Source organism: Sciurus vulgaris (genome assembly GCF_902686455.1).
Source record: "Sciurus vulgaris genome assembly, chromosome: 8".
In the NCBI taxonomy this organism is placed as follows: Eukaryota; Metazoa; Chordata; class Mammalia; order Rodentia; family Sciuridae; genus Sciurus; species Sciurus vulgaris.
In genome coordinates this window covers 153,181,759-153,197,871 of record NC_136468.1, presented here as the reverse complement: position 1 = coordinate 153,197,871, position 16,113 = coordinate 153,181,759, and the positions used below count along the sequence as shown (strand labels likewise).

Here is a 16,113-nt window from a genome sequence, read left to right as displayed (position 1 = left end):
CACGGTGTGCACAACTGCCCATTGCGGCACCTGATAACTATACACAGGATGAGACCCTGAAGCAGGTAGGTTAAGCGACTCTGTTGAGGGCGTTCAAGGCAACCTCACAGCTCCCTGGGCAGGCGGTTCTTCAGTCCCCCCACGCTGCTCTTTGTCACCTGTCGAAGTTACACGGGGACGTTTGGACCATGCTCTGTGCTGGGTGTTGCTCTGGGCTCTGGGGAATGCAGGGACTTGCCCTCCCGCCGCCCATGCTCAGGGCCCTCGCGTCAGAAGAGCCAGATGCTAGAGGCCGGCGTCCCTGGCGGCGCTGGCCCCTTCTCATGGCTGGCTGCGTCCACAGGACCCCCGCCATGATCGGCTGCTCCTTCGTGGTGGACCGCGAGTACTTCGGGGACATCGGCCTGCTGGACCCGGGCATGGAGGTGTACGGTGCGGAGAACATCGAGCTGGGGATGAGGGTGAGTGAACGCGGGCGCCAAGTTCCTCCGAGGGCCTGCGAGGCCTCGGGTGGGCGCGGGGCGGCCAGGATGCCTTCACTGTGAGTCGTTCTAGAAAGAGCCGGAATTCTGCCCGTGCGCACCGCGGCAGAAGACGAGCCGAGGGTCCGGTTCGCAGGCCGTTTGTGGTGCAGAGGGTTGGCCGCGAGCGGGGAGGGTCCGCAAGGAAGCGCGCCCTCAATAGCCGGGTGCCCATGTCGGGCAGCGGAACAGCCTTGGGGAGCCGCCCGCGGCGCGGTCGGGACGGGGGCGGGGGCGGGGCGTGGTCAGGATGGGGGCGGGGTCGGGGTCGGGGCGTGGTCAGGACGGGGGCGGGTCCGGGGCGTGGTCAGGGCGGGGCGGGGCGCTTCGGTCGACTTCCGGGATCTCAGGGCCCGATGTGCAGCCCCACCCGGGCCTGGGCACCGTGGCGGTGCTGAGCGCAGGGCTGGGCCCACAGTCCAGGGGAACAGCTCGGGCGGACTCTGCCTTCCCGCTGGGCTTCCAGGGAGGGGCGATAAGGAGAGACGGAGTGCGACTAGGCAGGGAGGAGAGGACCGAGCGGGCAGGGGAGGCCTGGCCCAGCCGGGGCTGCGCAAGACGGGGGAACTCGAGGCAGAGCGAGTGGCAGGCAAGGAGACCGCAGGGAGGCAGAGGCTGGCGTGGAGGCCATGGGGCTGTGGCTGTGAGGCCCAGTGGGTGGGAGCAGGAGGCTCCAGGTGGGGACCCTCCAGGGGTAAAGGAAGGACTGGGGCCAAAGGCAGCAGGGAGAGGAATCCGGGAGGGAGGTGGGCCTCAGGCAGGAGGCGGAGGCCAGATCCTGAAGCCCTGGGTGCCTGGGAAGGAGGCCCGTGGCACTTGCCCAGGGAGGGGTGGCAGCCAAGTGGTGCTGGGCCTGAGCAGCTGGAAGAGTTCAGGTGCCACCTGAGCGACGGTGGGAGTGGAGACGCGGAGGGCCTCCAGCCCTGGCCCAAGGCAGCCGTGCCCAACTGGTGCCAGTGCCAAAGACGTTGCTGGAGCAGCCCGAGGTGTGGCCCTCGGCCAGTCCAGGCCTGGGCATGCAGTACCTTCCCCAGTGTCCCTGGCCCAGCGGTCTCCTGATGACCCCAGGGCTGTGGAGCCAGGGACACACCCCAGGCCCCTCCAGGTGGGAGTAGGGCAGCCAGGGAGCTGAGGCTGTGCTGGCCCCTCCCTAGCCCGGAGACTGGAGCGCCTGAGTCTCGGGGGTGGCCCTGTCCCAGCTGGCCGGGCCCAACGGCAGAGACAACCACAGAGAGCCGTTCCCAAATCCCCCTCCCGTGAATGGAGCCTCAAAACCCGGCAGCCCTTGGATGTGGAGGAGGGTCTGCAAGACGGGAGGCTGAGCGGGTACAGTGGCCAGGCTTGGAAACACCACCCTCCAGCGTCCAGAGGAAAGCTGGGCAGAGAAGAGAAGCTCCCTCCTGCTGGGCCTGCAGTGGACACATGGACAGATGGGCGGGGATCTGGTCCCCTGCACCTGGGGGCCCTGGTGCTCCGTGAGCTGGAGTGTACAGGTTCACACACCCATGCCAGGGCCTGGAGCCGGCGGCCTCACCCGGGGCTCCACCAGGGAAGGCGCCAGCCATTGAGACGGGCTCCTGCCTGCGCCTCAGCTGCCCATGGCAGCTGCCACCCACGTGTGTCCCATGTGCCCCACTTACCCTGTGGCACGGATGGTCCTCTCTCCAGAGGTTGGGTCTGGTCACCCACCGAGTACAGTGGACACGAGGCAGTCTGAGCCTGGAGTTCATGTCTGTGGAGAGCCGAGCAGGAAGGGAGTGAGTGGGGCTGTCCAGGGCTGAGGCCCCAGCCAGCAGCCAGACAGGGAAGCACCTTCCAGATCGAGCCTCAGGTCCTCCCAGAGGGGCCAGGCATCAGGGAGCAAGAAGAGGTGTCCCCCCGTGCATGCTGCAGACACATCACCCACGGACCCAGGATCCTATTGCCAGTGGTCCTTTTCTGTTGTGGGTGGGGCCCTGTGTCCTGTGGCACCTGCTGATCAGGCGGTGGCCCACTGTCAGTCAGAAGCAGCTCCACCCACTGCCGACCAAGGCCAGAGGTCCAGAGGACATGGGGCATGGGGGACCGAGGGGATGAGGGAAGCTCGTGTTGAGGACAGAGCGGTCATGGATGGTCTGAGAGATGCCCACTGAGTGTCCAGGAAGTAGGACCAACGTGCCAGGAGAGGATGAAAAGGACGGAGAGGCAGAGACATGGGCGAGGCTGGGTCCTTATGGGTGGGCAGTCCAGGTGGTGACTCAGACGCTGTTCTAGTCATCCTGGAGAGACCTGAGGGTTTCAAGCCAGGGGATGAGTCATAATTTTTAGTTAAAGGGGTGCCGTTTGCCACTGTGTAGAAAGCAAACAGTAGGCAGAGTCAAGGAGGCCAGTGGGGAGCCCACCCTCCAAGGGGAGTACAGAGGATTGGGGTGGAAGCCTGCCTCCCCTGCGAGTCTTCCATGGCCACGTGCAGGGCACCCGAGGCCATCTCTCCCAGCGAACAGGAGTGAGCACTGGCCAAGAGCGTAGAGAACCCAGCTTTCCACAATGTGGGGAGCAGGAGGAACCAACTCCAGAGGGACAGGCAGATGAAAGGCTGGGGCCGAAACAGCGCCCAGTGTCGAATCGGTCACCTCTCCAGGTGTTGACCATGCTGTGACTGGATTTTTAAAACACCGCTGAAAGAATTTTTAAAGGATTAAATAAATAGATATACCATGTTCATGGGCTGCAGGAGTCTGTGTGGCTAGCAGGTCAACTTGCGCCACAGTTGACCCATAGTGCCAGCACATTCCTGATGGAGACCCAGCAGGCCTTCTGCAGGCACTGACAAGCTGATGCTGGAGTTTTTATGGAAGGCAAAGCTGCACAATGGCCAGCGTGGACGTGAGAGAAGAGCAAGGGCAAAAGGCCAGCGGCAGCGTGTCCCAGCCCTAGAACGTGGAGCCCATCGGACCCCAGACTCCAGTGCAACAGCACAGGGGACCTACGCGTGGGCCCACGGGAATGTGCTCTGCCGGCATGGACAGCCACTGGGCCATTCTGGAGGGAGGGGTTGACCTTGAGGCAGCTGCTTTGGCAGCGATGGTGCCCAGATGGAGATGCAGCAGGGAGAATGCAGGAGTGCAAGGAGGAGGAGGAGGAGCCCTAGGGGAGAGGAGGGAGGAGGAGGAGCCCTAGAGGAGAGGAGGGAGTAGGGAGAAGGAGTCCTAGAGGAGACGAGGGAGGAGGGAGAAGGAGCCCTAGAGGAGAGGAGGGAGGAGGGAGAAAGAGCCCTAGAAGAGAGGAGGGAAAAGGGAGAAGGAGCCTTAGAGGAGAGGAGGGAGGAGGAGGAGGACCCATAGAGGAGAGGAGGGAGTAGGGAGAAGGAGCCCTAGAGGAGAGGAGGGGGTAGGGAGAAGGAGCCCTAGAGGAGAGGAGGGAGGAGGAGGAGGAGGAGGAGCCCTAGAAGAGAGGAGGGAGGAGGAGCCCTAGAGGAGAGGAGGGAGGAGGGAGAAGGAGCCCTATAGGAGAGGAGGGAGGAGGAATAAGGAGCCCTAGAGGAGAGGAGGGAGGAGGAGGAGGAGGAGGAGCCCTAGAGGAGAGGAGGGAGGAGGAGGAGGAGGAGGAGCCCTAGAGGAGAGGAGGGAGGAGGAGGGGGAGCCCTAGAGGAGAGGAGGGAGGAGGAGGAGGAGGAGGAGGAGCCCTAGAGGAGAGGAGGGAGGAGGAGCCCTAGAGGAGAGGAGGGAGGAGGAGCCCTAGAGGAGAGGAGGGAGGAGGAGGAGCCCTAGAGGAAAGGAGGGAGGAGGAGGAGCCCTAGAGGAAAGGAGGGAGGAGGAGGAGGAGCCATAGAGGAGAGGAAGGAGGAGGAGCCCTAGAGGAGAGGAGGGAGGAGCAGGAGGAGCCCTAGAGGAGAGGAGGGAGGAGGAGGAGGAGCCCTAGAGGAGAGGAGGGAGGAGCAGGAGGAGCCCTAGAGGAGAGGAGGGAAGAGGAGGAGGAGGAGCCCTAGACGAGAGGATGGAGGAGGAGGAGGAGTCCTAGAGGAGAGGAAGGAGGAGCAGGAGGAGAAGACCTAGAGGAGAGGAGGGAGAAGCAGGAGGAGCCCGAGAGGAGAGGAGGGAGGAGGAGGAGGAGCCCTAGAGGAGAGGAAAGAGGTGGAGAAGGAGGAGCCCTAGAGGAGAGGAGGGAGGAGCAGGAGGAGAAGCCCGAGAGGAGAGGAAGGAGGAGGAGGAGGAGGAGACCTAGAGGAGAGGAAGGAGGAGGAGGGAGGGAGGAGAGGAGGAGCCATGGAGGACAGGAGGGAGGTGGAGGAGGAGGAGCCCTGGAGGAGAGGGAGGAGGAGGAGGAGCCCTAGAGGAGAAGAGGGAGGAGAGAGAAGGAGCCCTAGAGGAGAGGAGGGAGGAGCAGGAGGAGGAGGAGCCCTAGAGGAGAGGAGGGAGGAGCAGGAGGAGAAGCCCTAGAGGAAAGGAGGGATCAGGAGGAGGAGCCGTAGCAGAGAGGAGGGAGGAGCAGGAGGAGGAGGAGACCTAGAGGAGAGGAGGGAGGAGCAGGAGGAGGAGGAGCCCTAGAGGAGAGGAGGGAGGAGGAGGAGGAGCCCTAGAGGAGAGGAAGGAGGAGGAGGGAGGGAGGAGAGGAGGAGCCCTAGAGGAGAGGAGGGAGGAGGAGGAGGAGGAGCCCTAGAGGAAAGGAGGGATCAGGAGGAGGAGCCGTAGCAGAGAGGAGGGAGGAGCAGGAGGAGCCCTAGAGGAGAGGAAGGAAGAGGAGGAGGAGCCCTAGAGGAGAGGAGGGAGGAGGAGGAGGAGGAGCCCTAGAGGAGAGGAAGGAGGAGGAGGGAGGGAGGAGAGGAGGAGCCCTAGAGGAGAGGAGGGAGGAGGAGGAGGAGGAGCCCTAGAGGAAAGGAGGGATCAGGAGGAGGAGCCGTAGCCGAGAGGAGGGAGGAGCAGGAGGAGCCCTAGAGGAGAGGAAGGAAGAGGAGGAGGAGCCCTAGAGGAGAGGAGGGAGGAGGAGGAGGAGCCCTAGAGGAGAGGAGGGAGGAGGAGGAGGAGCCCTAGAGGAGAGGAGGGAGGAGGAGGAGGAGCCCTAGAGGAGAGGAGGGAGGAGGAGGAGGAGGAGCCCTAGAGGAGAGGAAGGGGGATGAGGGAGGGAGGACAGGAGGAGCCCTAGAGGAGAGGGAGGACGTGGAGTAGGAGGAGCCCTAGAGGAGGGGAAGGAGGAGGAGGAGGAGGAGGAGCCCTAGAGGAGGGGAGGGATCAGGAGGAGGAGCCCTAGAGGAGCGGAGGGAGGAGGAGGAGGAGCCCTAGAGGAGGGGAGGGAGGAGGAGGAGGAGTCTTCTGGAAGCAGCCGTGTCCCAGCTCTTCGTGATTCCCGTAAGGAAGGATGTGCCAGGAAGGTTAGAAGTGGCGTCTTTCCAGCGTGGAAGGTGGTGCAGCTGTTGGCAGTCTCTCTGGGGCGTGCCAGGCGGTCTTCCAGAGCAGGGAGCCTCCTGGGCAGAGCCAGTTGGGAAATCCCTCCCCTGCAGGACTTGTCAGAGCCTTTATTTTCTTCCAAGTAAGAAAGCCCGTGTGGCCCAAGGGGCCTGCCTTGTCACCCAGGCCCCGCCCAATGCTGGGGTTCCAAGGACAAGGCGCAGGGCTGACCCTGCCTGCGGTGCTCCAGTGTGCATCCCCCTGGGGCAGTAGATTTAGCACTGCCCACCTCCCTCCCTGCCTATCAGGCCCCTGTTTGCTCCGAGGACGTCCTGGGAGGCTCCCCTGCCCCTGCCCCCTGCCCCACCAGCCGAGGTCCCAGATGCTGGAAGTCAGGCCAAGCCTGCCTGCAACGTGCCAGGCAGGAAAGTCCCACTGGATGTCGGGTGTGGGTGGGTGGTCTCCACGCTTTGCACTCAGCTCAGGAAAACCAGGCGCAGGCGGGCGCAGGGGCAGGTGCCTGTCCCTGGAAAGTCACTCTGAGCACTGTGCCCCAGGCACTCACCACCCTGAGCTGAACCCGCCAGCCGCATGTGCAGAGGGCGCGTGGAGGGTCCTCTGCAGCGTCCCTGTCATGGCCGCTAGGCGGCCTCCCCTCTGCACAGCCTGGAGCCTGGGCGGACATCCAGGCAAGAGCAGAGAGCCACCCTCAGCTGGTGTGTGGTCCAGGCGGGTCTGAGCTGCTGCCCTGGCGGTGGAAGCCAGGGGCGGGTGCAGGAGGCCCCGGGGAGACTGCAGGGCTGGTGAGGAGGTTCCGGGAGGGCCGTGACCAGCTGACCCGTGTGCGGGCCTCCCGTCTGGAGGCAGGTGGGCCCAGCGTGTCGCAGCCAGGGCTTTGCTGGGCTCAGGAGGTGGAAGCTGCTGACTCCATTGACTCCCACGTCCACCACCCACAGGACACCTGGCAAGGCCTGGCCAGCTGGTGTCACGGCCAGCTGTGGGGGTGCCTGGGCCTTGGGACAGCATGCGGGACGGTGCAGTCACTGCCGCGGGGACCTTGGTCGACCACCCTGGTGTCCGGTTCTGCCCACTCTGGGCGCTCTGCTTATCATGGCACCCAACCCTGGCCCGCAGGAAGGAGGGTCGGCGGGGCAGCCTCCACCAGGAGTCCTGCGAGCCCGGCCTCCTGGCTGCACCCGTGCTGCGGCCTCTGCCCTCCAGCTTTGTGCAAGGGGCAGGGAGCGTGGACCCTGAGCCGCACATCAGGCCACACGCCACCCACCCACCACCGTCCAGCCTCACCCGTCCTATCTGAAGCGTGAGGCCCTCAGTGTCCCCACAGCTTCCTTGGGCTGCTGCTCAGCCCGACATGGGGCCACGGTGACCTTGCCCAGGTCTTAGCCGACGCCGAGGGGCCTGTGCGTGGACGCAGCCGTGGGCAGGGTCCCAGGCGATCCTGGATTTGCACTCCACAGTTCTTACCTGGGGTCCGGGGGCTTCCTAAGTGTGGGGCTTCTACTCACAGAAAAGATCATTTACGGCTAGGATTTAAGCTTTTATATACAGTTCGATCAACTTTCAAAACCCGTTCACTGTAAGTTGAATTTGAAGATCATATAATGTTTATAAATCCAGTGAAACGGGACTCGCCGGCCGCCCTGGACTCGTGCCGGTCTGATGGCTGTTCTGCTAACTCGGGGAGCCGCTCAGTCGCCGTCAGACACACTGTTCTGCCGCTGCCTGCAGTTAGTTCTTTGACCCTTTTAAAAGCGATGCTCACAAATGAAACATGCTTTCCTTTCTTTTTAAACCCCTGGAGTGCCCGATGTCCTACGAGCCCCCAGCACCTGAAGGTCCCGGCGTATCTAGTAAATTTAGCTGACGCCGGATCTGAGTCCCCGTGAGCACTTCAGGACTGTCTGCACGTGCATTAGGGTCTCTTGTCCAGTTTAGATCACAAATTCAGAATCATCCTCAATGGCATGTTTTAAAAACAGAACCAGGCGCTTAGCCTGGCAGATTCTTAAAGATGCCAACTTTCCTGGGCAGTTCTGACAGGAAGCAGGGAAGAGAGGGGAGGACCCCTGGGCAGCCCGGCAGCTGGAGTGGACTCGAGGGTCAGGGTGGGGTCTGGGTGCAGCCGTGTGAGCAAGATAGAGTGGAAGGACTGGAGACTCAGACGAGAGACCTGCCCGTGTCGGGAGGAAAGCCGCCAGGACCCGGTTCTGTCCAGAGGTCCCAGCTCTGCTTCCCCGAGGGGGCCGCAAGCACGATCTCAAGAGCTGGGTTTGGGGAACAGGGTTCCCCCCTTCTGTTTGGATGGGAAGCTGGGGTGGGCAAGGGAGGCACTGGTGCCCTGGTGTTGCCACGTAGGCACTGGGGCAGGGACGGAGAGGCCTCAGGGGAGGCATCCTGAGGCGCCCCAGACCGCAGCAAAGCCTGAGGTGGGCAGAGAGGCAGGCACGTTCTCCCTCCCCCTGGCCGCTTGGGCCCCAGCCTGAGGACGATTGGTGGGAATGCTGGCCCGTCTGGAGAGTTCTGCAGGTCCGTAGAACAGGAAGGCAGCGAGCCCTCGGCAAGGAGGAACACTCCCGGTCCTCCAGGCAGACTGGCCATGTGAGTTTTGTGGGCACTGAAATGCCCAGGAGTGCGGTAGTGAGGTGGATCCTGCAGAGAGGGGATCCTGAAGTGAGGGGGTCCTGCAGTGAGGGGGTCCTGCAGTGAGGGGGTCCTGCAGTGAGGGGGTCCTACAGTGAGGTGGATCCTGCAGAGAGGGGATCCTGCAGTGAGGGGGTCCTACAGTGGGGTGGATTCTGCAGTGAGGGGATCCTGCAGTGAGAGGATCCTGTAGTGAGGGGATCCTGTAGTGAGGGGATCCTGCAGTGAGGGGATCCTACAGTGGGGTGGATCCTGCAGTGAGGGGGTCCTGTAGTGAGGGGGTCCTGCAGTGAGGGGGTCCTACAGTGGGGTGGATCCTGCAGTGAGGGGGTCCTGTAGTGAGGGGATCCTGTAGTGAGGGGATCCTGCAGTGAGGGGGTCCTGCAGTGAGGGTGTCCTGTAGTGAGGGGATCCTTCGGTGGGGTGGATCCTGCAGTGAGGGTGTCCTGTAGTGAGGGGATCCTTCGGTGGGGTGGATCCTGCAGTGAGGGTGTCCTGCAGTGAGGGGGTCCTACAGTGAGGGGGTCCTGCAGTGAGGGGGTCCTACAGTGAGGTGGATCCTGCAGAGAGGGGATCCTGCAGTGAGGGGGTCGTACAGTGGGTGGAATCTGCAGTGAGGGGGTCCTGCAGTGAGGGGGTCCTGTAGTGAGGGGATCCTGTAGTGAGGGGATCCTGCAGTGAGGGGGTCCTACAGTGGGGTGGATTCTGCAGTGGGATGGATCCTGCAGTGAGGGGATCCTGTAGTGAGGGGATCCTACAGCGAGGGGGTCCTGCAGTGGGGTGGATCCTGCAGTGGGGTGGGCCGACAGAGGCCTGCTGGCTGGGTCAGGAGGAGGAGGACCAGAGTGACCAGTGGCCCCATGAAGGCATCTCATGGTTCCACTCAGTGCCTGCATGGTCCCAGAGGTCCTGCCCCACAGGACGACTCTCCCTGAGCATGCGGTCTTCTAACCGGCTGGGATTTATCTCAGCGAGCTTCCCCGAGCGAGGTTGTTCTCCAGGGCACATTGTTTAATATTAAGCAGCTGTGATTTACGACACACTCCCTGTCGGGTCCCAGCGTGAGCTGTTCTGTAAATTGCCTGACAACTGCAGGTCTCTGCACGTTAACAGCAGCCGGCTGGGGGAGGGTCCTTCCTGACCTTCCAGGCTGTCCCCACTGCACACCAGCCCTGAGGATGGCTGCCCTGCTGTCCTGGCTGTGACCCCTGAGGCTGAGGTCAGTGCTGGGGATAGGCTGACCTTCAGTCAGATCGAAGGGCCCGTCTAACCTTGAGCTCTATGCCAGGGACCCAGTTGGCCTTGTCCTGAGGGACAGTGGTCAGAGACTGGACCTGGTCCTAGTGGTGGCTGTGGCAGGGGACAGGGCAGGGCCTCCCCAGCCCCTGCCTGCTGTGGCAGCCCCAGGGGGAAGCGTGGGAATGGGACCAGATTCATCCCCGGCCTCTCTGACCACCAACTCCTTCTTTCCCGCTTGACGGTGCAAAGCCTGGTCTGCCTCCTGCTGTTTGTTTTGGGGCAAGTTGTGGAAACCGACTGAGTCCCTCCAACATCAGGCGAGGCCTCAGCAGGGCATAGGATGAGGGGTGCGTGGCGCTCTGGACAGCACTGCCCACTACCTCCCTGCCTGCCTGCTGGCCTCGCTAGCTCTGCAACGCCCGGAGCCCAGCTGCTGGCGATGGCGCACTCTGGGCCCCAGGGACCGGAGCCTGGCGGGTGCAGCCAGGTTCTGCTGTGGGAGGCGGGCGGGACAGGTGCAGGGGCCGCGATGGCGATGGCGTCACTCACTCCTCGAGACTGGCGAGGGAGGAGGTTGCCTGGGCTCTGCTGGGGCCTCCTGCTGCCCAGGGGCAGCCTGGCTCCCAGGAAGAGCATTCCAGGAGAGCGGGCAGCTGGCCCCATCACTTCCGCCTGGGCCTTGGGCTCCCCGGGCTTCCAGGGAACTCGCTGCTCACCTCCTGTGGGTCCCGCTCAGCGTCTCCCAGAGCCACAGCGCCAGGTCCCGCCCGGCTCCTGCTCCTCCTCCCGCCTGCCCCTGCACGGGACACACCAGGCTGCCGCTCGGTGGGAGGCCGGCCTCCTCCCCAGGCCCCGCCTGAAGGAGAGGCACCGGGGACCAGGGCTCTGATGGCACCGCGCCACGCTCTGCATGCCCAGAGCTGGCCCGGCCCTGTGCCTGCTGGCTTGTTTGTGGGCTGGTGGCCTCGGGAGGGCCCCAGGATGGGCAGCTAGGGCAGTAGAGGGCTCCAATCCTCTGGTGCCACCAGTCAGTGGGGATGGTGGCCACCAACTTGGGCCTCCCTGCCGGCCCCTCCACTTTGTTCAGGTGCTTTCTGCGTCTGCCCTGGACCCCAACCTGGACCCCAACCTGGACCCCGCCCTGGACCACACCCTGGACCCCACCCTGGACCCCTCCCCGGACCCCTCCCTGGACCCCAACCTGGACCCCGACTTGGACCCAGACCTGGACCCCACCCTGGACCCCAACCTGGACCCCAACCTGGACCCCACCCTGGACCCCACCCTGGACCCCACCCTGGACCCCAACCTGGACACCACCCTGGACCCCGACCTGGACCCTGACCTGGACCCCAACCTGGACCCAGACCTGGACCCCACCCTGGACCCCTCCCTGGACCCCTCCCTGGACCCCACCCTGGACCCAGACCTAGACCCCACCCTGGACCCAGACCTGGACCCCAACCTGGACCCCAACCTGGACCCTGCCTTGCCCACCACAGCACCGTGGCCCCACTGTGTCCCCAGGAACCTGCGGCACAGCTGCATGCGTTTCCTGATTTTATGGTGCGTCCTCTGCCCGCCGCGCTTCCCTGGGGCCCACCAGGGTGCACAGTACAGTCCGTGAACCAGGAAGGGAGCCGTCCTGGAAGAGAGGTCCCTGCAAAGCGCTGGGGCAGGAGCCCAGTGGACGGGCCAGAGGAGCCTCCTCCAGAGGCTGCAGGGCTCGCCCCAGGGCAGGGACGCCTGGCCCAGGCGGAGGAGGCAGCCTGGCCAGGCCGGCAGGCCCAGCGGCTGGGCCTCCTCCCTGCACGGCACTCCCTTAACTGTTGGACCCGGGTTAAGAGGCCTCTCGGATCATCTCAGCCCAATTAGAGTGATTCTGCGTCTCGGGCCGATTTACGTTCCTGTGACTGCAGAAAGGCCGGCAGCTCATCCCCTAATGAGGGGAGTCCTTGAGCCAATTAGGGGGAAATGGATCTGTCGTGTCCATTAGGTTTTAATGAAGGTCAAGACAGACTTCGTGGTGAGCCCGGCGGGGAGGCCGTCCACAAGCGGAGTTGGAGCTCCCTGCTTCTCCGCTGTGAAGCGTGGGGGCTGCTCGCGGTGATGGACGGCCCTGTGGCCACCCCGAGGGCCACTGCTGGCTTCCAGATGCCCTGGGAGGGGCGCATTAGCCTTGGGGGTTCTCACTCTCCCGACAGGAGGTGTGCGAGGGCCTGGAGGTGAGGACAGCCTCCCGAGGCTCCCGGGTTCCTGGGCGCGGCACCGGTTTCTCTCTGCCTGTGGCCGGCTGAACGCCACTTGCAGGAGGGGCACGTTCTGGTCACAGGGTTGGTGCCTGATGGCACCACAGGGCTGACGAGGGAAAGGCACAGCCCCTGCCAGCGGCCTTGTGGGGGGTGGTCCTCGCTGAGGCCGCCTGCCAGCCGGCTGGGCTCAGGCTGTGGAGTAGGGGTGGCCTGCACCTTCAAAGACCCCGAGACTTGCACCCAAGGCTGCCTCTACTGGTCAGCCTGCAGGCCGCCCTCCCTCCCTGCCTCAGTTTCCCCATCTGTCTCCCAGGGGACTGAACTCCTGGAGCTGTTCAAGGGCCCAGTGGGGTGGGCGCTCACAGCGCCGGACATGCAGCAGGCGCCTGTGTCCTCTGTGGGCAGGTTCCTGAGCACCAGTCCTTTCACCACACAACGATGGGTAGCCCGCGTCCCCTGGGCGTGGAGACCTGCCTGGGCGGCCCTCTGGGGCTGCGGCTCCATGTGCCCAGGTGCAGGCCGCAGACTCCTCGGGTCCCAGCACGTTCCCGGGAGCAAGGCGTGCACCCTGGGCTCTGTCCAGCACTGTCCCTGCCCTTCCTGCCTGTCCTGACCCGCTGGCTCTGGTCAGCCGCCTCTTTAACCTCATGCTTCTCTGGATCAGCGGGCTCCGCCCTCTCTGCCCTGGACCTTCCTGGCTGCCTCTCAGGCCTTTTCTTTTCTCTCTTTCTGTCTCCTGGGGTCCATGTCCACCACAGTGCTGGCCTGCTGGCCCTGCTGGGATGGGATTCTGTGTGCTCCTCTCTCCTGGGAGTGTGCCTGCATCCACCACCACTCGATCCTGTGGATGCTCCCCGTGGATCCAGGGCTCTCGCCCTAGGTGCCCGTTCTGATCTCAAGCTGGGGGGCCGAGTCTGGGGGGCACTGCCAGCTGCACCCCTGCGTGACCCAGCTGGTCTCCGCCTCCGTTTGTGCTCAGGGCGATGTCTGAGTCCAGTCTGAAGGAAGGACAGCACTGTCCAGTTTTTGGGATGCAGCCAACAGCCAATGCTGCACCTCTGCCTGTGTCCTCCGAGGGATCCCAGGGCCCAGGCTGGAGAGGGCCCCATGCCTTCCTCAGCCTGCAGAATGACGAGCTGCTCTCAGCAGAAGCACCAGAGCAGAGCAAAACCAGGCGCCCAGCACCCGGGGCCCAGGGCAGGTGGCACGGATGAGCCCCAGGGGCTGGCTGGCTGGCACGGAGAACACAGAGCCTAGGGAAGCCAAGGACGGTTGAAGGTCAAGCCCCAGAGTGCGCCTGTGTGGCAGGAGGAACGTGGGCTAAGCGGATTCCAGGGCGGGGCAGAGGGGGCCACAGGCGTCCTCCGGATGGAGAGGCAGGAACTGGACTATCCGACTGCATGCAGCGATGACTTGGGTGCCAAGGCCTCAGCGGGCACAGCTGGCGGCTCTTTCTAAGCGACTCACAGGGTTATTCTGGCTCCTGGGGTGGGCAGGGGGTGCGGTGGGATCCCTGGCAAGGAGGCCCCAATACAGTGGGGGAGCCAAGAGAGGGAAGCAGTAATGTTGGGGTAACAAGAATCAAAGAACCGTGTGGAGAAGTCTGGGGCGGGGACCTGAGGGAGCAGCCTCCGCAAGGCCTGGACACACAGGAACCGCCTGCACATTCCCCTGGGCTCCCTCCCCTGGGGCTCCTTCCCATGGGCTCCTTCCCCTGGGCTCAATCCCATGAGCTCCATCCCCTGGGCTCCTTCCCCTTGGGCTCCTTCCCCTGGGCTCCTTCCCCTGGGATCCTTCCCCTGGGATCCTTCCCCTGGGCTCCATCCCCTGGGCTCCTTCCCCTGGGGCTCCTTCCCCTGGGGCACCTTCTCCTGGGGCACCTTCCCCTGGGCACCTTCCCCTGGGCACCTTCCCCTGGGCTCCTTCCCCTTGGGCTCCTTCCCCTGGGGCTCCTTCCCCTGGGCTCCTTCCCCTGGGGCTCCTTCCCCTGGGGCACCTTCTCCTGGGGCACCTTCCCCTGGGCACCTTCCCCTGGGCTCCTTCCCCTTGGGCTCCTTCCCCTGGGGCTCCTTCCCCTGGGGCTCCTTCCCCTGGGCTCCTTCCCCTGGGCTCCTTCCCCTGGGGCTCCTTCCCCTTGGGCTCCTTCCCCTGGGGCTCCTTCCCCTGGGCTCCTTCCCCTGGGGCTCCTTCCCCTGGGGCACCTTCTCCTGGGGCACCTTCTCCTGGGGCACCTTCCCCTGGGCACCTTCCCCTGGGCACCTTCCCCTGGGCTCCTTCCCCTTGGGCTCCTTCCCCTGGGGCTCCTTCCCCTGGGCTCCTTCCCCTTGGGCTCCTTCCCCTTGGGCTCCTTCCCCTGGGCTCCTTCCCCTGGGGCTCCTTCCCCTGGGCTCCTTCCCCTGGGCTCCTTCCCCTGGGGCTCCTTCCCCTTGGGCTCCTTCCCCTGGGGCTCCTTCCCCTGGGCTCCTTCCCCTGGGGCTCCTTCCCCTGGGGCACCTTCTCCTGGGGCACCTTCTCCTGGGCACCTTCCCCTGGGCTCCTTCCCCTTGGGCTCCTTCCCCTGGGGCACCTTCCCCTGGGCTCCTTCCCCTGGGGCTCCTTCCCCTGGGCTCAATCCCCTGGGCTCCATACCCTGGGCTCCTTCCCCTGGGGCTCCTTCCCCTGGGCTCCTTCCCCTGGGCTCCTTCCCTTGGGCACCTTCCCCTGGGCTCCTTCCCCTGGGGCTCCTTCCCCTGGGGCTCCTTCCCCTGGGCACCTTCCCCTGGGCACCTTCCCCTGGGCTCCTTCCCCTGGGGCTCCTTCCCCTGAGCACCTTCCCTGGGGCTCCTTCCCCTGGGCTCCACACCCTGGGCTCCTTCCCCTGGGCTCCACACCCTGGGCTCCTTCCCCTGGGCTCCATCCCCTGGGCTCCACACCCTGGGCTCCTTCCCCTGGGCTCCACACCCTGGGCTCCTTCCCCTGGGCTCCACACCCTGGGCTCCTTCCCCTGGGCTCCATCCCCTGGGCTTCTTCCCCTGGGGCTCCTTCCCCTGGGGCTCCTTCCCCTGGGGCTCCTTCCCCTGGGGCACCTTCTCCTGGGGCTCCTTCCCCTGGGGCACCTTCCCCTGGGGCTCCTTCTCCTGGGGCTCCTTCCCCTGGGGCACCTTCCCCTGGGGCACCTTCCCCTGGGCACCTTCCCCTGGGGCACCTCCCCTGGGCACCTTCCCCTGGGCACCTTCCCCTGAGGCACCTTCCCCTGGGCTCCTTCCCCTTGGGCTCCTTCCCCTGGGGCACCTTCCCCTGGGCTCCTTCCCCTGGGGCTCCTTCCCCTGGGCTCCTTCCCCTGGGGCTCCTTCCCCTGGGGCTCCTTCCCCTGGGGCACCTTCTCCTGGGGCTTCATCCCCTGGGCTCCTTCCCCTGGGCACCTTCCCCTGGGGCTCTATCCCCTGGGCTCCATCCCCTGGGCTCCTTCCCCTGGGGCTCCTTCCCCTGGGCTCCTTCCCCTGGGGCTCCTTCCCCTGGGCACCTTCCCCTGGGGCTCTATCCCCTGGGCTCCTTCCCCTGGGCTCCTTCCCCTGGGGCTCCTTCCCCTGGGGCACCTTCTCCTGGGGCACCTTCCCCTGGGCACCTTCCCCTGGGCTCCTTCCCCTTGGGCTCCTTCCCCTGGGGCTCCTTCCCCTGGGCTCCTTCCCCTGGGGCTCCTTCCTCTGGGCTCCTTCCCCTGGGGCTCCTTCCCCTGGGGCACCTTCTCCTGGGGCACCTTCCCCTGGGCACCTTCCCCTGGGCTCCTTCCCCTTGGGCTCCTTCCCCTGGGGCACCTTCCCCTGGGCTCCTTCCCCTGGGGCTCCTTCCCCTGGGCTCCTTCCCCTGGGCTCCTTCCCCTGGGGCTCCTTCCCCTGGGGCACCTTCTCCTGGGGCACCTTCCCCTGGGGCACCTTCCCCTGGGCTCCTTCCCCTTGGGCTCCTTCCCCTGGGGCACCTTCCCCTGGGCTCCTTCCCCTGGGGCTCCTTCCCCTGGGCTCCTTCCCCTGGGGCTCCTTCTCCTGGGCTCCTTCCCCTGGGGCTCCTTCCCCTGGGGCACCTTCTCCTGGGGCTCCATCCCCT

General features: G+C 65.1%; 1 protein-coding gene across 1 annotated transcript in view; it reads left to right on the top strand.

The window, feature by feature from the left end:
* GALNT9 (polypeptide N-acetylgalactosaminyltransferase 9) overlaps positions 1-16,113 on the top strand; it is a 75,710-nt gene that overhangs the window by 50,895 nt on the left and 8,702 nt on the right. The window contains exon 6 of the mRNA XM_079151604.1: positions 344-461. Coding sequence (XP_079007730.1) covers positions 344-461 — 118 coding nt within the window. The remainder of the gene's footprint in view (positions 1-343; positions 462-16,113) is intronic.